Below are 21337 nucleotides of genomic sequence, written 5' to 3' on the forward strand. Positions count from 1 at the left end.
CGCCGCGGTCTCGCTAACTGCCCGTGGGGCCTGTCAGGGCTTGGGCCTCTCAGTCACATAGGCCTCATCCCCGGCCTTGCTCGCTGGCGCGCGGTGCTGTCTTTGTGACGAGGGCCTCGCTAAGCTGTCTCTCTCCCATGCACCCCGATGCAGAGGGTGGCAGTAAATGTGCTCAGAGCCCCCTCCGCGTGCAGAGAGCCCTTCGCATTGCAGTGCCTCTCTCTGAGACAGGCCACCGCGTCGGCCGTCCATCCCGCTATGGAGAGACACCTCCTCCGCCATGCAGGCCGGGGCTTCGCGGCAGCAGGGGAGGTGCCCTCCGACAGCGAGATCGGTGCAGAGGTTGTATGGAACCTTGGTGGAGCTAGTCGATGCCAAGCCTACATCCCCCAGCTGGGAGCGGTTTACCTCAGCTAGCTGCATGGAGGTACCACTGCCTGTGCCTTGTCTCCACTCAGGTCTGGTCTACGCTAGGAACTTACATCGGCATAGCTACGTCACTCAGGGGTGTGAAAATCCACACCGGAGAGACGCAGCTGTACCGACCTAACCCCTGGGTAGACAGCGCTAGGTTGACCGCGTTGACCTAGCTACCACCACTCGGGTCTGGTCTACACTAGACTTACATCAGCATAACTACATCACTCAGGGGTGTGAAAAATCTAAACCCTGAGCGACATAGTTATACTGACCTAACCCCCGGTTTAGACAGTGCTATGTCGGCGGAGAGCTTGTCCCATCAACATAGCTGTCGCCTCTCAGGGAGATGGATTTACTACACTCACAGGAGAGCTCTCTCCCGTCGGCATAGAGTGTCTTCATTAAAGTGCTACAGTGGCAGAGTTGTGCCTATGCAGCATTGTAAGTGTAGACCTGCTCTCAGGGCGGTGAATTACCTATGCTGATGGGAGAAACCCTCCCGTTGGCGTAGGTAGGGTCTGTACTTAAGCACTCGAGCAGTGATGCAGCTGCACTGCTGTAGCATTTTAACTGTAGACATACCCTCACTCCTGTTAACTGTCTCAATGTCAAGTCACAGGTGGTTTTGCAGAAAAGGCACAGTCACGCTGTTGGGAGACATTGTTGCACCACCGCAACACAACTAGACTTGGCACCTCTGAGGTCACAAAAACAGGACATCCCTGAGCTGGATTTGGGAAGGGGAGCACAAAACGAGGGAAAGGAGATGGTTCCTGGGAGGGAGCGGGCCCTCCTGGGCAGGGTGAGGAATGGGCGTTGGGGAGCTGATGTCATGAGCTCTTTTTTCTGCTCTCAGCAGCTTGTTGGTCAGGTAGAAAACAGCAGCTGTGGCTTAAGGGCTCCTGCTGGGGAGCCAGCGGAGCAGCCTGGCGGGAGGAGGAGCAGCATTAGCACCATGGAGGAGGAAGAAGATGCAGCAGCCTCAGATGTGACTCAGATGGCAAAACCCAGGACTTTAAATGTCTTAGGAGGACTTACAGATTTCCTAGGACACCATCTGAAAAAAGGTTTCAGAGTAACAGCCGTGTTAGTCTGTATTCGTAAAAAGAAAAGGAGTACTTGTGGCACCTTAGAGACTAACCAGTTTATTTGAGCATGAGCTTTCGTGAGCTACAGCTCACTTCATCGGATGCATAGCATATCGTGGAAACTGCAGAAGACATTATATACACACAGAGACCATGAAACAAAACTTCCTCCCACCCCACTCCCCCGCTGGCAACAGCTTATCTAAAGTGATCATCAAGTAGAGCCATTTTCAGCACAAATCCAGGTTTTCTCACCCTTCCCCCCCCCACACACACACATACAAACTCACTCTCCTGCTGGCAACAGCCCATCCCCCTTTGAAACCCCTTGGTTAAACTTGGATTATTGCTGTGCACATTGTAAGATGAGCTGTTGCCAGCAGGAGAATGAGTTTGTGTGTGTGGTTTTTGGAGGGGGGGCTGTGTGGGGGGGGGGGTGAGAAAACCTGGATTAGTGCTGGAGGTGACCCACCTTGATTATCATGCGCATTATAAAGAGGGGTTTCAAAGGGGGATGGGCTGTTGCCAGCAGGAGAGTGAGTTTGTGTGTGTGTGTGGGCGGGGGGAAAGGGTGAGAAAACCTGGATTTGTGCTGGAAATGGCTCTACTTGATGATCACTTTAGATAAGCTGTTGCCAGCGGGGGAGTGGGGCGGGAGGAAGTTTTGTTTCATGGTCTCTGTGTGTATATAATGTCTTCTGCAGTTTCCACGATATGCTATGCATCCGATGAAGTGAGCTGTAGCTCACGAAAGCTCATGCTCAAATAAACTGGTTAGTCTCTAAGGTGCCACAAGTACTCTTCATCTGAAAAAAAGGTCTGATCCTAGGAAAACCTGAACAGGTAGCAACCCTAACCAGAACACAGTGAAGAGATGTGTCACTGCAGAGCAATGAGGTGCCGTGGTCTCATGCGAGGCCACAGTGACATGGCACAGCATTGAGAGATGTCACTGACTTCAGATATCATTGTCTCTTAGACATATCCATCACTGTGATGTTGATTATTTATAATTATTACATTGATTATTGAGCATCAATATTATGTTCATCGTTGCATCAACACATCTGTCCTGATCAATGGTTAAAATAGATCAAATCAGGAAGAGGTTCTTTCATCAAGGAGGAAGGGGGAGATACGGAGGGAGTGCTGTGTACAAAAATCAGGGGGAGGAAGAGATTCTCCTCTCTAGTTTTAGGAAAGGAGGGGGAGTTGTGCTGTCCTCCACTACTTCTTTCTTTAAACCCTAGTCCTGACCTTGCCCTCAGAGCCACATTAATGCTGCCTTGTCCCATAGGAGAACTGGACAAGAACTGTCTCATTGATTACAGAGGCCTGGCATAACTCTACAACTGTTGGACTGTGTCAGGTACTGTATGTCTGGAGTGTAATAGAAGTTTGCTTATATATTTTTAAAATTACTTTTTGTTTTGCTTTCAAAATTCCCTTATAGTGTTTGCAATCCAAACATTGCAGCCTGATGCTAATGCGTGAGAACCAAAAAGTGACACTGAGAAACATGTAAAAAATGACTGTAGTCTATTTTAATGTTTCAAGTTGGATGAAGTGCAAAAAGTAAATACACATAATAAATGATGTAATGTGAGATAGACAATTACTATTATTTAATTAAATCTAAAATATTAGGTGTGATTCTGCTCTCGTGCTAGTGTATGCCGGGAGCACCTCCTCTAAAGTCAGTGTACTTACCAATATGAACTTAATGTAAAATCATAAGAATTAGGTCCATTACTCAAAACAGTGGTAAAAAAAGTTGTTTTTTAAAAATAAGATTTTTACGTGGATTGTGTCTCCATGTTTTGTAAAAAAGGTGGCTCTACTGATTTAATTAATTATTGGTCACATAGGCCCTGATTCTCTAAAGAGAATTACATCAGTAGACCCCCTGCACTTGCACAAAACCCTGTTGAAGTCACTGGGGTGTGTACAGGCCCAGGGCTCTGTCCCCACAGTTCTTCTTTCAGGATCAGGGCCATAGACGCTTTATTTTTACACTATCAGACATTACAGAACAAGTTATTTTAAATAGCTCTAAGTAATTGTTACAATCATGTAATTACTTACTTGAATAATTCTTACTAATGTTGAGATCCCATTACTTCAGTGAAACTATTTGCATGAGTAAGGATTAGGTCATTAAGTCTTTGAGTTTATTTTAGACTAAAGGCCAGATTCTGGCCCCCAATACAGCACCTTTGTGCTGGTCCTGTGGCCCAAAATTGCTTTAAAGGTGCTCTAGCTCAGCGTAGCTGTTATGAATTTTACCGGCATGTAGGACTCCCCAGATGCCATGATACAGCTGGTGCAGGTCAGCTGGATCTGAAGATGGAGTCCTAAGTGTTTATTTTAACTTGTGTTCTATAATAAGATAGTTGTGAAATAGTGTTTTTCTCACCCATATCTCTCATTATTTGACTTAGAATGAATAAAGAAAATTAGCACAATAGTAAAAACAATGTGAATTGGTGGAATCAATTGTGGCCCCAATCCTACAAATTGCTTTGCTGGATGGACCCATGTTCCCCACATGGAGACTTCACTTGATTTCAATGGGGTTACACATATGGTGCTGAGCTACCTAGGCAGAACAACTTGCACTTTGGGGTTGTAGGAATAAATAATGTTTGGTAGAAGATATTGTACATTCGAAATTCTTTGTATATTAAGCAATAATTCATTTTAGTTGAATAAAAATAGTCAAGTAGGAGCCTGAATATATCTGATGAATCATACAGCAAACAGGACAGCTACAGCCAGGAATTGCATGCAAGGCTGTTGGTAGGAACTAAATATCTAGGTCAGAGAGTTGTCACAGATAATAGAGTCCCCCTGAGAAGAGTTTAGGAAACAGCAACAATCTAGAGATACTGTACTATGCAGTTGTCTTTAATGTTCTTCTGAAACGTGTGACTCTATCTGATTTAAACGTAACAGACAGAAAGTAATCAATATATGAATTTAAAATTAAAAGAATAAGAGACACCTCTTGTTATGCAGGGTTAATTTTATCTTTGACTTGCTGCTCAGTATGTTAGCTTTATAAAATGTTAAATCACCTTCAGTTGGCAGCTGCTTAACAATAAAGTGACCTTAGAGAGATGACAACTTTTATAGAGGAGAAAGAACTCCAGGAGAGACTGAGAGAAGCAGCTGCTTTGGGAGACATTGGGGAGGTCCAAAGACTGGTGGAATTCGGAGTGAATGTCAACTCTCAAAATGAAATCAACGGCTGGTAAGCCTTTAACAGGAATGAATTACGTGTATTTTTAAAGGTTAATAAAACTGACAATTTCAGATACCGAGAAGAACATTTTAAGAGCCTTTTATTCTTTGTCTGCTAATGATATGGTGGATGTTATATATGTTTTTCATATGAAATATATTAATGCAAGGCTATCCAGTTTTGACAGTTTGAATTCAGAGTGTAATTTAAATGTCCTATTTAAACCCATTGCCTAATCCTCCCTCACTAGAGATGCTTTAAAATTATTCTAAAAGGAGGAAGTAATGGTACTGTTGATAATTGTTGTTCTGAGCTTACGTTATTTTGTTTCAGAAGTTTTGATCCTTGGTTTCTGATTTTCTATTAGTTCAACGTGTTGCCACCTTCTATTACGTATATTGATGGAATTAGGAAAGCTGGCTGAACAAACACAGCACAGTAAAATAACATTCAGAAGGTAAACCTCAGACTGGCCAAGCTCGCTCATTTTTAGAGAAGCTTATTCTGGATTACTTTTAAGGCAGCTTTTAAAATAACTTCCTGTTATGAGAAAAGATCTTGCAATGTGTTTCAGTGAGATACATAAAGCCTCACAGATTTTTTTGTTTTGACATTTCATTCAAATACCACTTGACAACCCTAAATCCTGAAACTCTTCTATGATGAACCATACTCAGACTAGTCATAAAAAATGTTGTTTTTTAAACATGATTTTAACAATTCAGGCATTCTTGAAGATTGTTTTACCTGGATTAGATTCAGTTTATATCTTTATGTGAATTACTGCGCTGTGCTTACATGAGTGAAAATAGGAAGTATGAAACAGAAAGGACAATAAACTAGAATTTTAAAAACTAAGGGCCTAATTTTCAGAAGTGCCAAGTTCCCACGACAGCTGTTACAGTCAGTGGGGGCTGTGGCTGTTCAGCACTTGTGATAATCAGGCCTTCTATGATTTGCTTTCTTTCTTTGTTAAAGAGTAGAATTATGTAGTGATTTTTCTCCCATTTCACTTTCTCATTATTTCCATATGCATAATAAACTGCTGCTCATTACCAAATCAGTTTGTTCAAAAAACTGGCATTAAGACAATAAACCAAAATCTGGCATAAAATATATTTTCAAAAAATTGCTTCTTGTTCTGTACTTTGGCTATAATCGTGTCTTCCATATCTTTGAGTCTGTGTGCAGAAGCTGCATCTCTGGAATGGGTCTCATGTATAGGTCTGATCCTGAGAAGTGCTGAATACTTGCAGCTGCTATTGACATAAATGGGATTTGTGGGTGCGCAATATCTCTCTGCTCTGTATTAGACTGCATGAAATCCTCGTGAAATGTTCAGAATAAAACCCTAAATTAGGCCAGAGTTGCTGAGGTTTACATACAATTGGAGAAAATAGTGGTTGCAATTGTGCACCGAGAACCATGTGGCTGTATCCATGCACTTGTGCAGAGCTCTGATGTTGTCATTGGGGCTCAGCATGGGCACAAGAGTGTATCTGTGGAGTTCTCAGTACAGGCTCATAATTTAAAGTGGAAGCTGTGTGAATCTAAGCATTTATATCAAACATCTCCTTAGTACCTGATGCTTTGTATTGGTACCTATTTTTTGGCCCAAACCCATCATAGGGCCTAATCACATCAGCCACACTATCAGAGGCTCGTTCACCTGCACATCTACCAATGTGATATATGCCATCATGTGCCAGCAGTGCCCCTCTGCCATGTACATTGGCCAAACTGGACACTCTCTACATAAAAGAATAAATGGACGCAAATCAGATGTCAAGAATTATAACATTAAAAAACCAGTCGGAGAACACTTCAATCACTTTGTCACTCGATTACAGACCTAAAAGTGGCAATTCTTCAACAAAAAAACTTCAAAAACAGACTCCAATGAGAGACTGCTGAATTGGAATTAATTTGCAAACTGGACACAATTAACTTAGGCTTGAATAAAGACTGGGAGTGGATAGGTCATTACACAAAGTAAAACTATTTTCCCATGTTTATTCCCTCCACCCCTACTGTTCCTCAGACGTTCTTGTCAACTGCTGGAAATGACCCACCTTTTGATTATCACTACAAAAGGTCCCCTCCCCCCCGACCTCCTGCTGGTAATAGCTCACCTTACCTGATCACTCTCCTTACAGTGTGTATGGTAACACCCATTGTTCCATGTTCTCTGTGTATATAAATCTCCCCACTGTATTTTCCACCGAATGCATCTGATGAAGTGAGCTGTAGCTCACGAGAGCTTATGCTCAAATAAATTTGTTAGTCTCTAAGGTGCCACAAGTACTTCTTTTCTTTTTGGATACAGACTAACATGGCTGCTACTCTGAAACCACAAAGCCTGGTGACTTGGTCAGAATTTTACTTCTGAACTCAAAGTGACATGCAGGGGACTTGAATTCAAACTAAGAAAAGGTTTTGCACCAAGTCCAAAGAAACAAAACAGCCAGAGCTTCACAGACCTCTTCTCAGATGCCATGGGATTTTTGTTGTAAATAATATAGGAGTTATAACAATTATTTCAGCACTCTTAAAAATAGTAGCTTTTACCTCAAATGCATAGTCCAGTTGTGGAATACAGTACTTTACAGTAACTGTCATGTCTTATGGCATTGTCTCCAGCTGAAAGCAGATGATTTGCAGTTAAATTCCTGTGAAAAGAAGGAAGTTATGGTGGGGGACATATCTTAGTCTTATCTAACTATCTTGAAAACTCCTATCTGTGCTGCTTTTATGTTTTTCCATCTTGTACCCATTCAGAGCAACCCCCCTCCCACCCCAAACATTAGTATATTAACACATTCTGGATATGAAGTTAAGCACACAAAATCAGGAAATTTTAAAATGATGGTCCTTGCATTGTAATATACATATCTATGTAACTTTTATGATTCTTTACATTAAATATATATATTGAGGCATACATCTAACAACATATGCTTAACATTGGGGCTATGGTAATACAAATAATAAATAATAATAACGTAGATACAAGGGAGCTGAGTCACAGACACTTGTTGTGCAACCTCCCCTTTCTGGCTTATCCATTGGGTTTTTTGATTGTTTGTTTTTTTAAAAAATGCCAGGTATTTCACAACCCTGACTCAGACACCTTTATGGGAAAGCAGCAGCAGCTGTTCAATGCAGCAGGGATGGAGGGATTAAAATTAAAAGTCCAAATCCCCAAAATTCTGCTTTTGAAAATATGACTGCTTCTTTCTAGATCTCTAAAAGGGAGCTGAACTCTTTTGAAAATCTTGTCCCAGTTGTGGACGGTGAGCATTTTTGAAAATCTGGCTCTTAACATTTCATATGGAGACTTATTCCGATCGCAGACAACACTGTAACATTTTGATTTTCACTCTCGGAATTTTTGTACAGGAACTAATTTCTGTACAGGATTTCCATTTCTAAGTGAGTTATCCATCAATTTAATCACATTTCTGTCTGCAATTTTTTCGTTTATCTACTATTGTTACAAGTAGCTCCTAAAATTACTACAACTAAAAGAGATTAAAAGGGGGGAAATTCTCTATTTCGTTTTCAGTTTACATTGTGCTTTTGTCATCACTTTGTGTTTAGTCATCTTTGACGGTTGTTTTTCTGGGACTTTGAAACAGCAATAGGATAAAAAATGTTTTAAAAATGGGAAAATAGTATAAAATTACTAAAATTGGCAAGTGATAAGTGTAGTTCTAGCAACCGTCTGTAACACAATTTTGAATTGAAAAAATATTAAAAATAGGTGAACCTCCTCAGGAACAAAAATTTGAGAATATTGTGTGGTTTTATAAAATATACACCAAAGATAACCAAATGATACTTGTTAAGACAGGCCCTAACTTGCTTCTATATAACCTTTGATAGGGACTAATTTTTGATATAATTAAAAAAAAACCCCACATTTGTTTTAACAGCTGTTATTTCTCCTAAAAAGAAACATTGCAAAGCACATCTGAATGACAAATGATCATTGAAAAATACTCATCAAGAGAGGTAGTGTGGGCTAATGAATAGGCAATCGGCTGGGAGACAAGAAATCAAGGTTTTGTTCCTGGCTCTACGACTGCTTGTGACCTTGCGCAACTCATTTCACCCCTCTGGGTTTCCATTTCTTTTCCCATCCTTTGATTGTCTTTTCTGTTTAGATTGTAAACCTTTTGAAGGAGGGACCTTTTGTCTCTTATTATGTATATTGTCTAGCACAATCAGGCCCCAGTCTCATCTGGGGACGCTAGGCACTACTATAATATATATATATATATATATTATTACAGTAGTGGGTTTTTTAATCAGGGCCCCAATTCTACACAACAGCACTTACTACAGTGAGTAATCCTATTGCCTTGTATTCTGTGGGGCTTCTTCCACAAAGAAATACTAAACCCAGTGATAAGAATTTGCACAATTAGGCCCTTTGTTTCTTGCAGGATAGTCTTAATCATACTGGCATATAAACAAGCAAGATTCTGTGTGTACTTTGCTTTCTCTTGCTTTAATTAGTCTGATTCTCACATGCATGCATCAGGTTTTATAGCTACTCTACTATTTCCTCCCATCAGACTCTTCTTCAGGAGTAAACAAAACCAACCAACCAAACAAAAAAACCAACAAGAGCAAAAACTCTTGATGTGTCAGAGGTGGTGCTGTTGGGCAGAACACAACGTGTTCTAAATTTTAAAGTCAGACAGGTGTGACCACACCTTTTCCTTAAAAAACAAATGCTTCCTGGAGAAGGACTTTGGACTGAAGTGAATCTTTTTAACCACATAAGTTTTCTAAGAGATTTTATACCACTTCTTTCTCACTCTTCTTGTATGTAACTCTAAACTCCTAAGATTCAACATCTTTTCCTCTCCTTGTTATTAGTCTGGGGAAGGATTAAGGGTTTTCATGCAGTTTAAAGAACAGCATTGGGAAGGATGGTGGAGAAACAGCATTAGAAAATCTTTGAAACTAGGGTACTGCTTTTAAGCTGTGAGATAGTGCTTTGTGGGGAAAATGGGATGGCCATACAGTTTTTGCATATTATAACATGCAGACACATTGTAAAATCTTATAAACATCAGGGAGACTGACCCTCCCCTACATTTCTTCAGGGGATCAACTCTGGGGAATTCCTCTAAAGAACAACCACTATCCAGGAAAATGTGCCTTTTGCCTGAACCAAAACCACAGACCTTCTCTGTGGGTGAATTCTTTCCTTCACCAAAATCTCTGTCTGTATGAAGTAGGGGTATGTTTTTTGGAGTATATTTTTTCTCCCTTGCCAGTATCTGAGAATTTCTTTCTTGCAGTTGTTATGCTGACAAATCCTATATTCCTTACTAGGGGTTTTGCCTGAGTAAGAATGCCAGGATCAGATCTGACTCTAATTGCATTATTCATTGTATCTCTGTAAAGCCACTAGGACTACAGTTTATATGAAAGTTGTAATGGAGAAAAGTGTTGAAATTGATCCACTAAAAAGTTAGAGTTCTGCAAAGCTATTTATTGGGAATTTACCAGTGTTTGTGTCAGTGTGATAATTTGGTGAAAACCAGTGTAATACGAAAGCTCAGTTCTTCTTTTGGTTGTAAGGTACCGCAAAATGTCCTGGTGAGGAGTTATTTCAGAAAATAAAAATTATTCTAGTCAGCTCTGTTTTGAGATTTAATCAAATTGAAATCAGTTTGGTTTTCTAAAGATCTTTGCTCAGGAACTAGTCTGTTTCATTTTGGTTGGAGTGGTGCAGAAAAAAAAATTCTTTTTCTTTTGATTAACAAAATTAAAACTATTTCTATGAATTTAAATGATCACTTGAAATATGGTTCTGCTGTTAAGCTTATAATATATTCTGTCATCTTCTTTTGAAAAAACAAATGTAAAAAGATACAGAAGGGTGACAGCTATTTTATATTTTTGAAATTAGTTTTAGTTTTTAAAAGCTAAAAGTGAGAGATTTAGTTAAACTTTAAAGCAAAAACCATCTGCTGTTGTCAAAAATAGTAACGTTGGTGGTAAAAGCATTACTGCAGGGAAAGACTATCAGCAGGTGTCACTGCAGACTACAAGAAATGTTCAAAGAATATATCTCAGCTTGGTAATGTATATTAGAAATGAATGTTGTTCTTTTTGGGGAAAGCTAGGCCTTGGCTTTTTTATACACAGTGGTATGAATAAAACTAATCTCCTGTAGCATGGTTATTTCATATAACACCAACATTTTCCTTGTGCAGGACTTGTTTGCACTGGGCATGCAAACGGAACCATGCTCAAGTGGTGTCTTATCTGATAGAGTCTGGTGCTGATAAGGAGATTCTCACAAGTAAAGGAGAAATGCCAGCCCAGTTAACCTCAAAGAGAGAGATTAGGAAAACATTGGGAGGTAAGTTGATTAGTTAATATAATAACTTTGAAGACTCTGGTAATGACCAATTCTAATAATTATGGTCATGTTCTGTTGTGCTTTTGCGCGGGTGCTGAATCTGTATTTAAAAGCTTACAATTCTGTGGCAAAAAGAAAAGGAGTACTTGTGGCACAACCTTCATCGGATGAAGTGAGCTGTAGCTCTCGAAAGCTTATGCTCAAATAAATTTGTTAGCCTCTAAGGTGCCACAAGTCCTCCTTTTCTTTTTGCGGATACAGACTAACACGGCTGCTACTCTGAATTCTGTGGCAGTAATTCCCATTTGGCCTTCAGAGTCTTTACTGAGAAAGAAACCACAACTTCAGGAATGTTGATTCCATGGGCTTTTATGGTGACAATTTTTTTTTGTATGTGGGAGGGAAAAAAGCTTAATTTTGAAAAATTAAACTGTCACAGAACATGTTCACTACAAACATTTGCGGCTTGATACATATTTTCAAATGGAGATAAGGGGAGGGAAATCTTGCTTTTATATATATAAAAAGTGTATATGTATGTGTATATGACTGATAATTCCATAAAATATCAGGAAGCTTATTTAAGGGGTTAACTGCATTGATCTCAATTGAAGATTAGTATTTTATTCCATAAAAGTATGGTGATAGAGTAGCAGCCCCAAGGGATCCGTTGGTATATTGTGCTTGTAACTGTCAAAGTAAGAATGTTGCTACTAAACATGAGAATTAGTTTGCAGCCTGTTCAGAATCTTTAAGTTTTTCCTACCTTTTGCACTCCTTTCTTTCTGATTTCTGCCTTTGTTAATATCTATCTGCTGTTGAGTCAGTAGTTCTTTCAGTTCTAAATATATTGTATACTTCCCGCCCCCCCCCCCACTCTTTTGGTATCCACAGCAAACCCGAAAATTTACTGCCCTCCATTTATTCCTCTGGTTTATGTCCATTATGAAGACAATGAAGTTATGCCAGCTGAGAATATGGCACAAAATATTGGCCACAGGACATTTTTCTTAAAAGATGGCAGATTCTATATCAAGTCCAAGTGTGTAGGGGGAAAGTAGAGGTGTTTGTGGAGTATCTTAGTCACACAAGCTTTGTTTTTATGGAACCCCTTAGCACAGTTATGTGTACTGTACATAGAGCTTTAGAGCTCTTTGTTTTGTTTCATATCCTCTGTGTGGGTGTGTGTAAATAGTCTGAATCTAAAAACCACGATGTACTAGGACAATTTTAAGTTCTCCTTAACCAGTTATAACTAATTTTGTTCACTGGACATTTTTTCCTTTCCTCTATAGTGGAAGACGAACTTGCAGATTTGAAGCAAGACTCAGACTTGCCAATTGTCCCGAATTATTTGGCTAATCCACCTTTCCCTTATGTTTATAACACAATGAGTAACAGCATTCCAGACCCTTCCACTGGCTCGCTGAATGGAAACTTCCCCATATCCTTAGAATTGCAAGCTGTAGATTATCCCACTTCATTACCTCGAGTCAAAGCATGCACTTCTGCAACATCACAACATGCAAATGCTGCTTCTGCAGTGGCTGATAATGAAGATATGTCGACATCCCCTGGAGCCTGTACCATGCCAGAATGCCCAAAGCCTGTAGTCCAGAATGGTCCCTTTCACCAGGCATCTGTGCCTGAGAGCAGAAGTTTCCCTTCTCCAGCTGCATCTAAACAGCCTGTATCTCAGCAACAGAATGGCTCATGTATGGGGCCTATGCCAACATTTCAGCCATTTTTCTTCCCTGGAGCTTTCCCATTTAATATGCAAGGTAACATTAAATTATTATTACAAATTTTAAAAATTAATTTTACTATTCCTTTTTTGCTCTGTTCTTCCTAGAAGCGGTCGTGTTCGAGAATGAAAATAGACTAGTCAATGTTATTCATGTCTATAGTACTTCTCTAGTCTTTCACTTTCATGTTCTTATGCATGAGGTATGATTCCATGTTTGTGTCTCAGGCATTTCAGGGAATGTTTAAAAAAATTGTATCCACTGGAATTTTTAATACAAATATCAATGAAAACATTTCTTACTCATCTAAGGTTTTGTAAAAACATACAGATGCGAGGGTAGTCTAACACCATAACTGTGGTACAGAACTCTAGACTCTAATACAAAACACAGGCCTATGTCTAATTAATTTGAAAGAGAAGCTTTGTTAGCTCAACCTGTACAGGTAGCTGACCACTTAAATGTACAGAGAGGAAGTATTATTTATCATTCCTTGGGGTTAATAGTATATATATTTAGTAAAATCACCCCATCAGTTCAGTGTAGCCAGTTCTGGAATTGCAGTTAAAAGGTCCAGACCTCTATTTGAATGGGAGCTGTGAGAAGATCCATATGAATTTTAATGTGCGATCACCAAAAACAGAGCACTGAGTTATGCAATATTGGATTGCTCAGAAAATTGGTAATAGAAGATAAAAATGTTGCCAGATGAAATTCAGTTCAGAGCAGTAGGAAGTGGGTTTTTTACCCATGAAAGCTTATGCCCAAATAAATCTGTTAGTCTTTAAGGTGCCACCGGACTCCCCGTTGTTCAGAGCAGTAGAAACTCAATTATACTATAATTTTATAAGTAATATTGTCTGTATTTGATTATTATGGGTGTCAGTCAAGTTTATTTTATATAGGCCAACAATCTCAGATCAGTTCCTAATGGGACTCCACAGAAACAGCTACAAATGGCACCTTTGCAGTAGCTTCTCTGTGAAGGAATGAAAAACATGGAGGCTGAGCTACCTCCTCTCCTCTAGAAGTTGTCCTTTCAGACATGGTGGTTGTGGGAAGTTGATGAGTTATGTGGAAGCTTACATGGCCAGTGCCTGTGCTGTTCTTGTCCTGAATAGGATTCCAGTCTCCAGAGCTCAGAATTCAGCTCTTTTCACCTACCTTTGCATTAAATAAAAATAAATCAAAAGTAATGAATGAAATGATTTTAGGGTAACATTTTGAGATTTATTATTATTACTGATGTAATGAAGTCACATTTATTTTTTTCCAGTTCTTATTTAGATGATCGTGCATACTTATATGTATATAGGTATTAATGTCTGTATGTTTATCTTTTACTAGAACTGGTGCTTAAGGTGAGAATTCAGAACCTTACTCTTAGAGAGAATGACTTCATTGAAATTGAACTGGACAGACAAGAACTAACATATAAGGAACTGCTCAGAGTGAGTTGCAGTGAACTGGGTATTAATCCAGAACATGTAGAGAAGATTCGAAAATTACCAAATACAGTATTAAGAAAGGTAAGAACCTTCAGCTTTAAGCAAAAGTTATTTTTATTGCTGTTGTGGGCATCATTAAAAATGCATCATTCATCCTTCAAGCAACCTGCAATATTCCTTATGTCTTTGAATATGAGATTTGGCTTACTGCTATTGTTGCAAAGTGGCAAACATCGTGTTTTTAACGGTGTTCCTTGTCTTAGAGAAATATAGTAGATCCATAACCAGTAATTAACTTTCTTATAATCCCCTGGCCATGGAATAAGTGGGCTGTTATTGAATGTTTCAGAATCTATAGAAGAAGAATAAAACTTCTCAGTCAGATGCATACAAGACTGGTGGGAGTACATCTGATGGTCAGATCAGCCAATCATGCATAGCTATGGCATAGTTTAGGCCTGCAGCACTGAAGAAAGAAGCAGAGTTTGGATGGAGGATAAGAGACCATCCAAGGGGCTGGGACAAGGGAGGCACTTGGCTATAACTGTACTGTCAGTTACTCTACTGTTTAACATCATGTAAAAGACATTAAGGAGAAGTCTTTGTATTTTATATGCCTTTCTTCCTCCTTTCCCTCCATCGACAAGTTAGGTCTAGGGGACAGAGCAGAAGAGTGGAAATCAGATCTGCATTCTGGTTCCCCGTCTGACTCCTTGTGTGACCTTGGGCAAGTCAATGAACTTTTCTGTGCATCAAGATAAGAGGGGGATTGTAGTAGTTGGGTAATTCAGAGGGTTGTGGTGTTTGTAAAGTGCTCGGAGATCCTCATATGACACCCTAAAATCAAGATATTCAACTTTACAGAATTACCTAATTTTCCCTCTTGCCTTCCAATCTTCAATTCATGTTTCCTAAACTAAAGGGTTGTTTCGACTGCAAAGCATCACAGATCCTGAATCCTACAGTTAATGATCCCCATCAGCGTATTTCTCAGTTTGGGATTGATCCATGATCAACCCTTGCACTCACTGATAACACTATATTGCAAATATTGTGTTGAACAGTATTCTTTCATATTGGGAGGTTACAGTCAGAGCATCAACTATAGCTGAATTGCCTTGTTTTATTGACATCACCTTACTTCTGTGCTTTGAAAGACCTGCACTGATTTTAGCTATACAATACTTGTAAGCCACTGAGAGTTGTGTGGTTAAATAAATCCTCAAGCAACTCTTTAAACCTTTATTTATACTGGATTTTTTTTTTTGGAAATAGGTTCCTCTCTGTAAATTGTACAGTGGAACATCTTATTAAATGAGAGTGCTTTGTTTGGGCTGCTGCCATTTTTCCTATTTAATAAAATAAGCTCTAAACCCTTAACTTCTTGATGGCTTTCCTGCACTGACATTCTGTACTGTGTGACTTATATTTAACTATGTTCAGAAATTCAGTGTAATAACATACTCCATGACGTACTGTCATGAATGGTTGAAAGGTTTATGATACTGAGGTGAGCCTTACTAATCTAATTAAACTTTAAACATTCCTTTTAAAAAGCAACTAAATTATAGGGAAAACGTTCTCAATTAGGAACAGTTTGTGCAGTCCTTACACAGGCCAATGTCCCATTGAAGGCAATGGGACGTGCCTGCATAATACATGGAAGACTTGGACTTTTTGTATCTGTTTTCCTAGTTCACTAGTGACCCTTCCTTCACCCTCAAATCCTTAGGACATTGTTGGCGTCAAATGGTGGAGCTAATCTGATTAGTGCTAGATTAACAGACTTCAGTGGACCGTACCTGCACCCAATATAAGAAGACATTCTGACTCTTTTCTTTTAAAGATTCATTTCTTGGGTTGCAAAGGAATAAGTAGTTCCAAAATATGCTAGCTAAGTCTGATTGTTCAAAGTGTCCTCTGTAAGAGTGTCGCTAATTCTTAGAGATTTTTGTCAGTAAAACTGGAGGACGCTTGTTTTCTGAGATTTCAAAAAATTTAATTCTTAATGCTTAATTCTAGTGACAAAGTATGGCCACTCAGGGGATCAGAGCCTGATCGCTTACTTACTGTTTGCGACTGCCTTCTTTTACTCTCTCTGACTTGCTTCAGCTAGGTCAGAAATGGGGGTGGTTGGTGTGCTGCTCCAGAAGAAGCTGGCTTCAGGGCCCCTTGGAGAGGAAGCATGGATCAATGTGAGAGGTTTTTAATGGGTTGGGGAGAAAGAAAGAAAGATTATTGGGGTGAGGGGTCCTAGAGGACCCTCTTCCAAGCTGTTTATAGATAGTATGCAATAGATCTTTAAAGCACATAATACAAGCTTTAATTCCACTAATAATTTTCATTGCCTGTCAGTAATATTGAAGAACTCCCTTGAACTATAAATCTTCCCTTCATCTATTGGTAACCTTAATTTTTTGTACTTGCTTGGCACATTAGTCTACAGTTGATACTGCATGTTGGAAACAAAAAGAATTAGAATTCCCGAAGAAGGATTCGGCCAAACCCAAATCACACGACAGTGAAGCCAAACAGACTGATCACATAGGGGTCAACTGAGCTTATTAATACTGTGAACTTGTCTGAGGATTTCATGCCCATTTGTATACATTTAGTTAACTAAGGGCTCGTCTACACTGGCACTTCACAGCGCTGCAACTTTCTTGCTCAGAGGTGTTAAAAACACCTAAAAACTTGAGCGCAGCAAGTTTCAGTGCTGTAAAGTGCTCGTGTAGACAGTGCACCAGTACTGGGAGCTGCACCCCTTGTGGAGGTGGTTTTTTTAGAGTGCTGGAAGAGCTCTTTCCTAGCGTTCTGCTGCGACTCCACAAGCCACCTTAAAACACTGCCACAGCAGCGCTTTAACGTTGCCAGTGTAGACTAGCCCTAGGCTCACGGCACTCCTGTGAGAGCCAAGATCTGCATCCATTTAACAGATCAGAACACAGAGGCAGAGAGCAGTAAAATGACTTTTTCAGAGTTACACAGTAGCAGAGCCAGGAGTCTCCAACTAGGAAACTTTCTCCCACTTAAAATAACTACATTTAAAAAAAAAAAGAAATCTAAAGTAAATAGAATGCTAAAGTAATGCAACATGCAATAGGAGTGCCTGCTTGATAGCTAGATAAGCAAAACGGAGTCAAACTGCTGGGTAAATACTTGCCCCCTGCTAGCATTCATCTGTTTTTTCCTCCTTAAATCTGCCTAACTGAACTCCTGTATAATATTTATTGTGGATGCTACTAACACACTGCATTTTTAATTTATTTATTTAAGGACAAAGATGTTGCAAGACTTCAGGATTTCCAAGAACTGGAGCTGGTCCTAATAATCAACGACAATAACTTTCTGTTTAGAAATGCTGCATCTACATTGACTGAAAGGCCTTGTTACAACAAGAAAGCATCAAAGCTGACTTATTAACTATTTAAAGCAGCATCAAACAAAATATTTGTATCTTGTGCTTTAAGCAATGGATTCAATGTTCAAGCATTGAACTTATAAGGGCTAATATCCTGAAAAAATCTATTTTATTACTTTTGAGATAAAGTAATTGACATGTTCTGCACAGTTACAGCCTACAGCTCATGTCAGACTAACTTGCTCTGATATGAAACTGTGCTTACGAAAAGAAAGCAATGGTAGAATTCTCAGTCTATTCATGTAGCTAGCATTCTGTTCCTTACCCAAAATAATCCCTGACTTCAATCACTGTAGAGTTAGAAGCTCTCAAGGAAAGGCTTAAATTGTTCTAATAATTGTTAGCTATGAAATAGCAGAAGCACTTATGCTAAAGGACAGAACATGAATCCCATTTAGTGTTTGTACCAAATTACTTAATGTGCACAGACATCCCACTGTCATTAATAGGAGATACATGCGTGACGTGACAAGCAAACACACCCCTTGTTTAGGAGGAAAATGGAAGGATTTAAGTCTGTGGAAGAAGCACAAAACTCCATTTGTCTCATTTCAGTATTAAAAAGTTACTAATTAGATGTGGTTTCTTAAACTGCATTTATAAATATTTCTCAGGTTGAAGATAAAATATTACAGTTGTTACCCAAATTGTAAATATACCATTGACCAAAATAGCTAGGGTTTTTTAAATCTCATGGTTGCTTGTCAACATACGGTATTGAAATGTTTGATAACAAAAGGTCCACTCCCTCTCTCTTTTGTTGCTTTATGATCAAGAAGTTTCTCTAATGCTTCTTTAAAATGGCAGTTATTTTTCACTCCATAGACAAGTCAATGTCATTTCCATATGAGAAAGGAGCACAAATATTGCAGTTCCATTTTCCTCCAACTCATCCTTTCATGAACAAGATCAATCCTTGAAACCGTAAATTTATTATGTAAAAAGGAAACTAATCAAATGCTTAGCATTTTAAAAACTGGGATGACATTTGAATCTTGGGCTTTCTAGGCATTTTTTTTCCTTTTTCAAAGACAACTATTTATGTTTCTGATTGCATGGTCACCTTTTCACATTCCTGCTAACTTAAATTCAGTATTATGCTCCTCTGAAATCCTGGAATAAATACATTGGAAAACATTAAAGTTGAGTAATCTGTTAAGGATTTTTTTATCCAGTTTATTCACTCTTTTTTTAATTTACAAAACCATCCTCTTTAGAAGAAAGGATCTAATCTGTTTACCTAGCTATAGAAGTATGTACTGTACTGAGAATTAGATGGATTAAAGCTCTAGATAACAGGGAGAACATAGTTGATTGCTGATTTGAACTCCCCACTATTAAGATTTTTTCTTAGTGCCTTTCTTTTCCAAAGAACCTAACTTCCTAACTCTTAGTTAATTGGATTTAAGCAGTACACATTAGCTTAGGGTTTATAAAATGGATAATATCAGTAGAACAGACTGTAACAAGATAAGTCTCTTCTCATGGCATAAATGTTAAAGTAGAGATGCAATGCAGCCTGATCCAGTGACAATCTATTTCTTTTATACCAGCTTACTGATGTTGATCTAACCACTGTGATGGAAGTTTATATAGTAGAACAATTGCTCACCATACAATTACTGACCTGCATTCTTACTCACTGACAGAAGAGACTATTTTAGGCTTTTGCCATTCAGAAGCCATTTTTTCTGTAAAAGTACTGTAGTTTTTATGAATAAACTGGTATGCTGTACCAGTGAAAAGATCAGCCATTGGATTGACTGAATTCATTTGCTATACTGATGATTATATTACGCAGTTGCTGGTAGCTATCTATGCATTCAAAGGAATATTTTTATACTTTATATCTTATGCAGTTTATAACTGAGCATATTAGCTTTGCTAACTGAATTAATTGGATAACTGTATCATGTGAACATTTTTGTGTATGACCATCAAGGATTCATTACCTTTGTGCATTGCTACATGAAAACGTTTAAGTATTATTTAAGTATTAAATGAATTGCTTGGCTCTAGATTCTTGTTTCTATTTAAGTTGTATTCTTTTTATAATTAATAAATTATTATTTTTATGTTCTCAAAGATGGACATAGAATTTTTCTTTAGAAAAAAATATTGCAACTTTTCTACTACATAAACTGCTTTCTGGGGTGGTTGGTGTAGTTGCATGAGTTAACTGTGATGAATCGACAGCCCTAGTACAGATTCCTACAGACTTCACCAGGCTTTCAATTGTTTGGTTCTATAAGTACAACTATTTGCAGGCCTTAGATTGGTGGAAGTAGAAAGGAATGTTACAGACCCTGATTCTGCACGTTGTTCTGGCCTGCTGGCCCAATGAAGCTCCACCAAGGCACTGGAACAGGCTGCAGTGTTGGGACTGCAGCGTCCAATGCTCTTGCCCCAGGGATATTTACTTACACAGGTGAAATATTCCTTGATTACTTTATTTTTAATGGCGTCATCACAGAACATTGTCAGTCTTCCCATTTTAAAACTGTGTTTCTGTACAGAAGACAGACACAGGTGTATTTTATATCACTGGTTTTACTTTACTAATGATAAACCAGAAAACAATACATGTTGGCTTGCGATACATACATTTCCTTGGCAGGATATTTGGCATTCTTTTAAGAAAAAATAAAAGCAGTTAATAAAATACTTTATGTATATATAAAATATTTTAAAAAATATAAAATTCATTTTCTCATCATTACGAGTGTGTAACAATTCACGTATCACAAGTTTAGTCTATTACAAAGACTGTTCTGTAAAATACAGTACATTCATGAGTCACTTTTTGGGATGAGTCAGTCATTCAATGGTATAAAAGTCTTGCTAAGCTAGTCCAGCATCTTTAGCCATACTGTAGAAGACACCCCGGGATTCTATAAGGCTTGAAGGTGTATCAAATTCAGCTACTGTTCCTTTGTCTAGAACGAGAACCCTGTAAAAAACAAAAGCAGAAAACTGATATTGCAGAAGCTTTCCTTATAGGGAACTCAGTTCCTTCAACCACAAAAATCAGGCATTTTTCCAAATCTTCTCTCCTTATGCTGAATCATTTTCACATGCTGCAACGCAACAGGCAAGACAGAATACCTCCGTGTGAGTTTATGCCTAATTTACAGAAGCACCAAACACCCACAGCCTCCAGAAAAGCCAGTCAGTACCTCAGCAATTAAGGCCATTAATTCCATGGTTTTACCAGTCTCCCAGTAGTAATAATCCATTTAAAAAACCTTTAACATGCAATAAATCTATCAGAGAACATTACACCCATTGCTGGTCACAACAGATCCATACAGGAGCTGGAGATGCATCAAAGGGGTTGTGAGACTTGTGCAGTGGTAAGTTAACTAACACAGGACCTGCTCCTAATTAAGTCAATGGAAGCAGAATCAGGCCCACCTATTCAGTTATACTGTTCATAACCTGATTTGTAGGTCTAGAAGCATAACAGTGTGACAGTGAGAATTTCTGGTAATATTTTGATGTTCCTATGCATGCCTCAGTTTTCCTCTGTGCTTAGCATTGTTATCCAGTGTCGGCTCACATAGCTATCTGGGGTGAAATGAATGGA

The 21337-nt window shown here is 38.8% G+C and overlaps 2 protein-coding genes across 8 annotated transcripts in view; one reads left to right on the forward strand and one right to left on the reverse strand.

Annotated features, from left to right (window-relative positions):
- The first annotated feature begins 39 nt into the window (after positions 1–39).
- LOC102947680 (ankyrin repeat domain-containing protein 40) lies at positions 40–19836 on the forward strand. 4 transcript variants are annotated; one of them, XM_037915150.2, is made up of 8 exons: positions 40–427; positions 2806–2877; positions 4592–4761; positions 5120–5209; positions 10989–11137; positions 12433–12918; positions 14230–14411; positions 17607–19836. In XM_037915150.2, the coding sequence occupies exons 3-8, from the start codon at positions 4628–4630 to the stop codon at positions 17751–17753; spliced, it is 1188 nt and encodes a 395-aa protein (XP_037771078.1). In that variant the 5' UTR covers positions 40–427; positions 2806–2877; positions 4592–4627; the 3' UTR covers positions 17754–19836. The 4 variants fall into 4 exon arrangements, with proteins under 4 accessions (XP_037771078.1, XP_037771077.1, XP_043384304.1 ...); XM_037915149.1 differs by lacking the exon at positions 40–427 and having other exon boundaries at positions 2329–2877; XM_043528369.1 differs by lacking the exons at positions 40–427; positions 5120–5209 and having other exon boundaries at positions 2331–2877.
- Positions 19837–20285: 449 nt separating this feature from the next.
- Positions 20286–21337, reverse strand: part of ABCC3 (ATP binding cassette subfamily C member 3) — a 78090-nt gene continuing 77038 nt past the window's right edge. For all 4 annotated transcript variants that reach the window (XM_037915139.2, XM_037915140.2, XM_037915141.2 and 1 more), the window contains one exon: positions 20286–20701. In XM_037915139.2, coding sequence (XP_037771067.1) covers positions 20593–20701 — 109 coding nt within the window. In that variant the 3' untranslated portion in view covers positions 20286–20592. The remainder of the gene's footprint in view (positions 20702–21337) is intronic.

Source organism: Chelonia mydas, chromosome 14, assembly GCF_015237465.2.
Source record: "Chelonia mydas isolate rCheMyd1 chromosome 14, rCheMyd1.pri.v2, whole genome shotgun sequence".
Lineage (NCBI taxonomy): Eukaryota > Metazoa > Chordata > Testudines > Cheloniidae > Chelonia > Chelonia mydas.

Bases quoted from the DNA above. Each gene is read 5' to 3' on its own strand.
- LOC102947680 (XM_037915150.2), top strand. From the start codon at position 4,628: ATGACAACTTTTATAGAGGAGAAAGAACTCCAGGAGAGACTGAGAGAA. The intron at 5,210-10,988 runs GTAAACCTCAGA...TTCCTTGTGCAG, and splicing joins AGTAAAATAACATTCAGAAG to GACTTGTTTGCACTGGGCAT. The intron at 11,138-12,432 runs GTAAGTTGATTA...TTTCCTCTATAG, and splicing joins GATTAGGAAAACATTGGGAG to TGGAAGACGAACTTGCAGAT.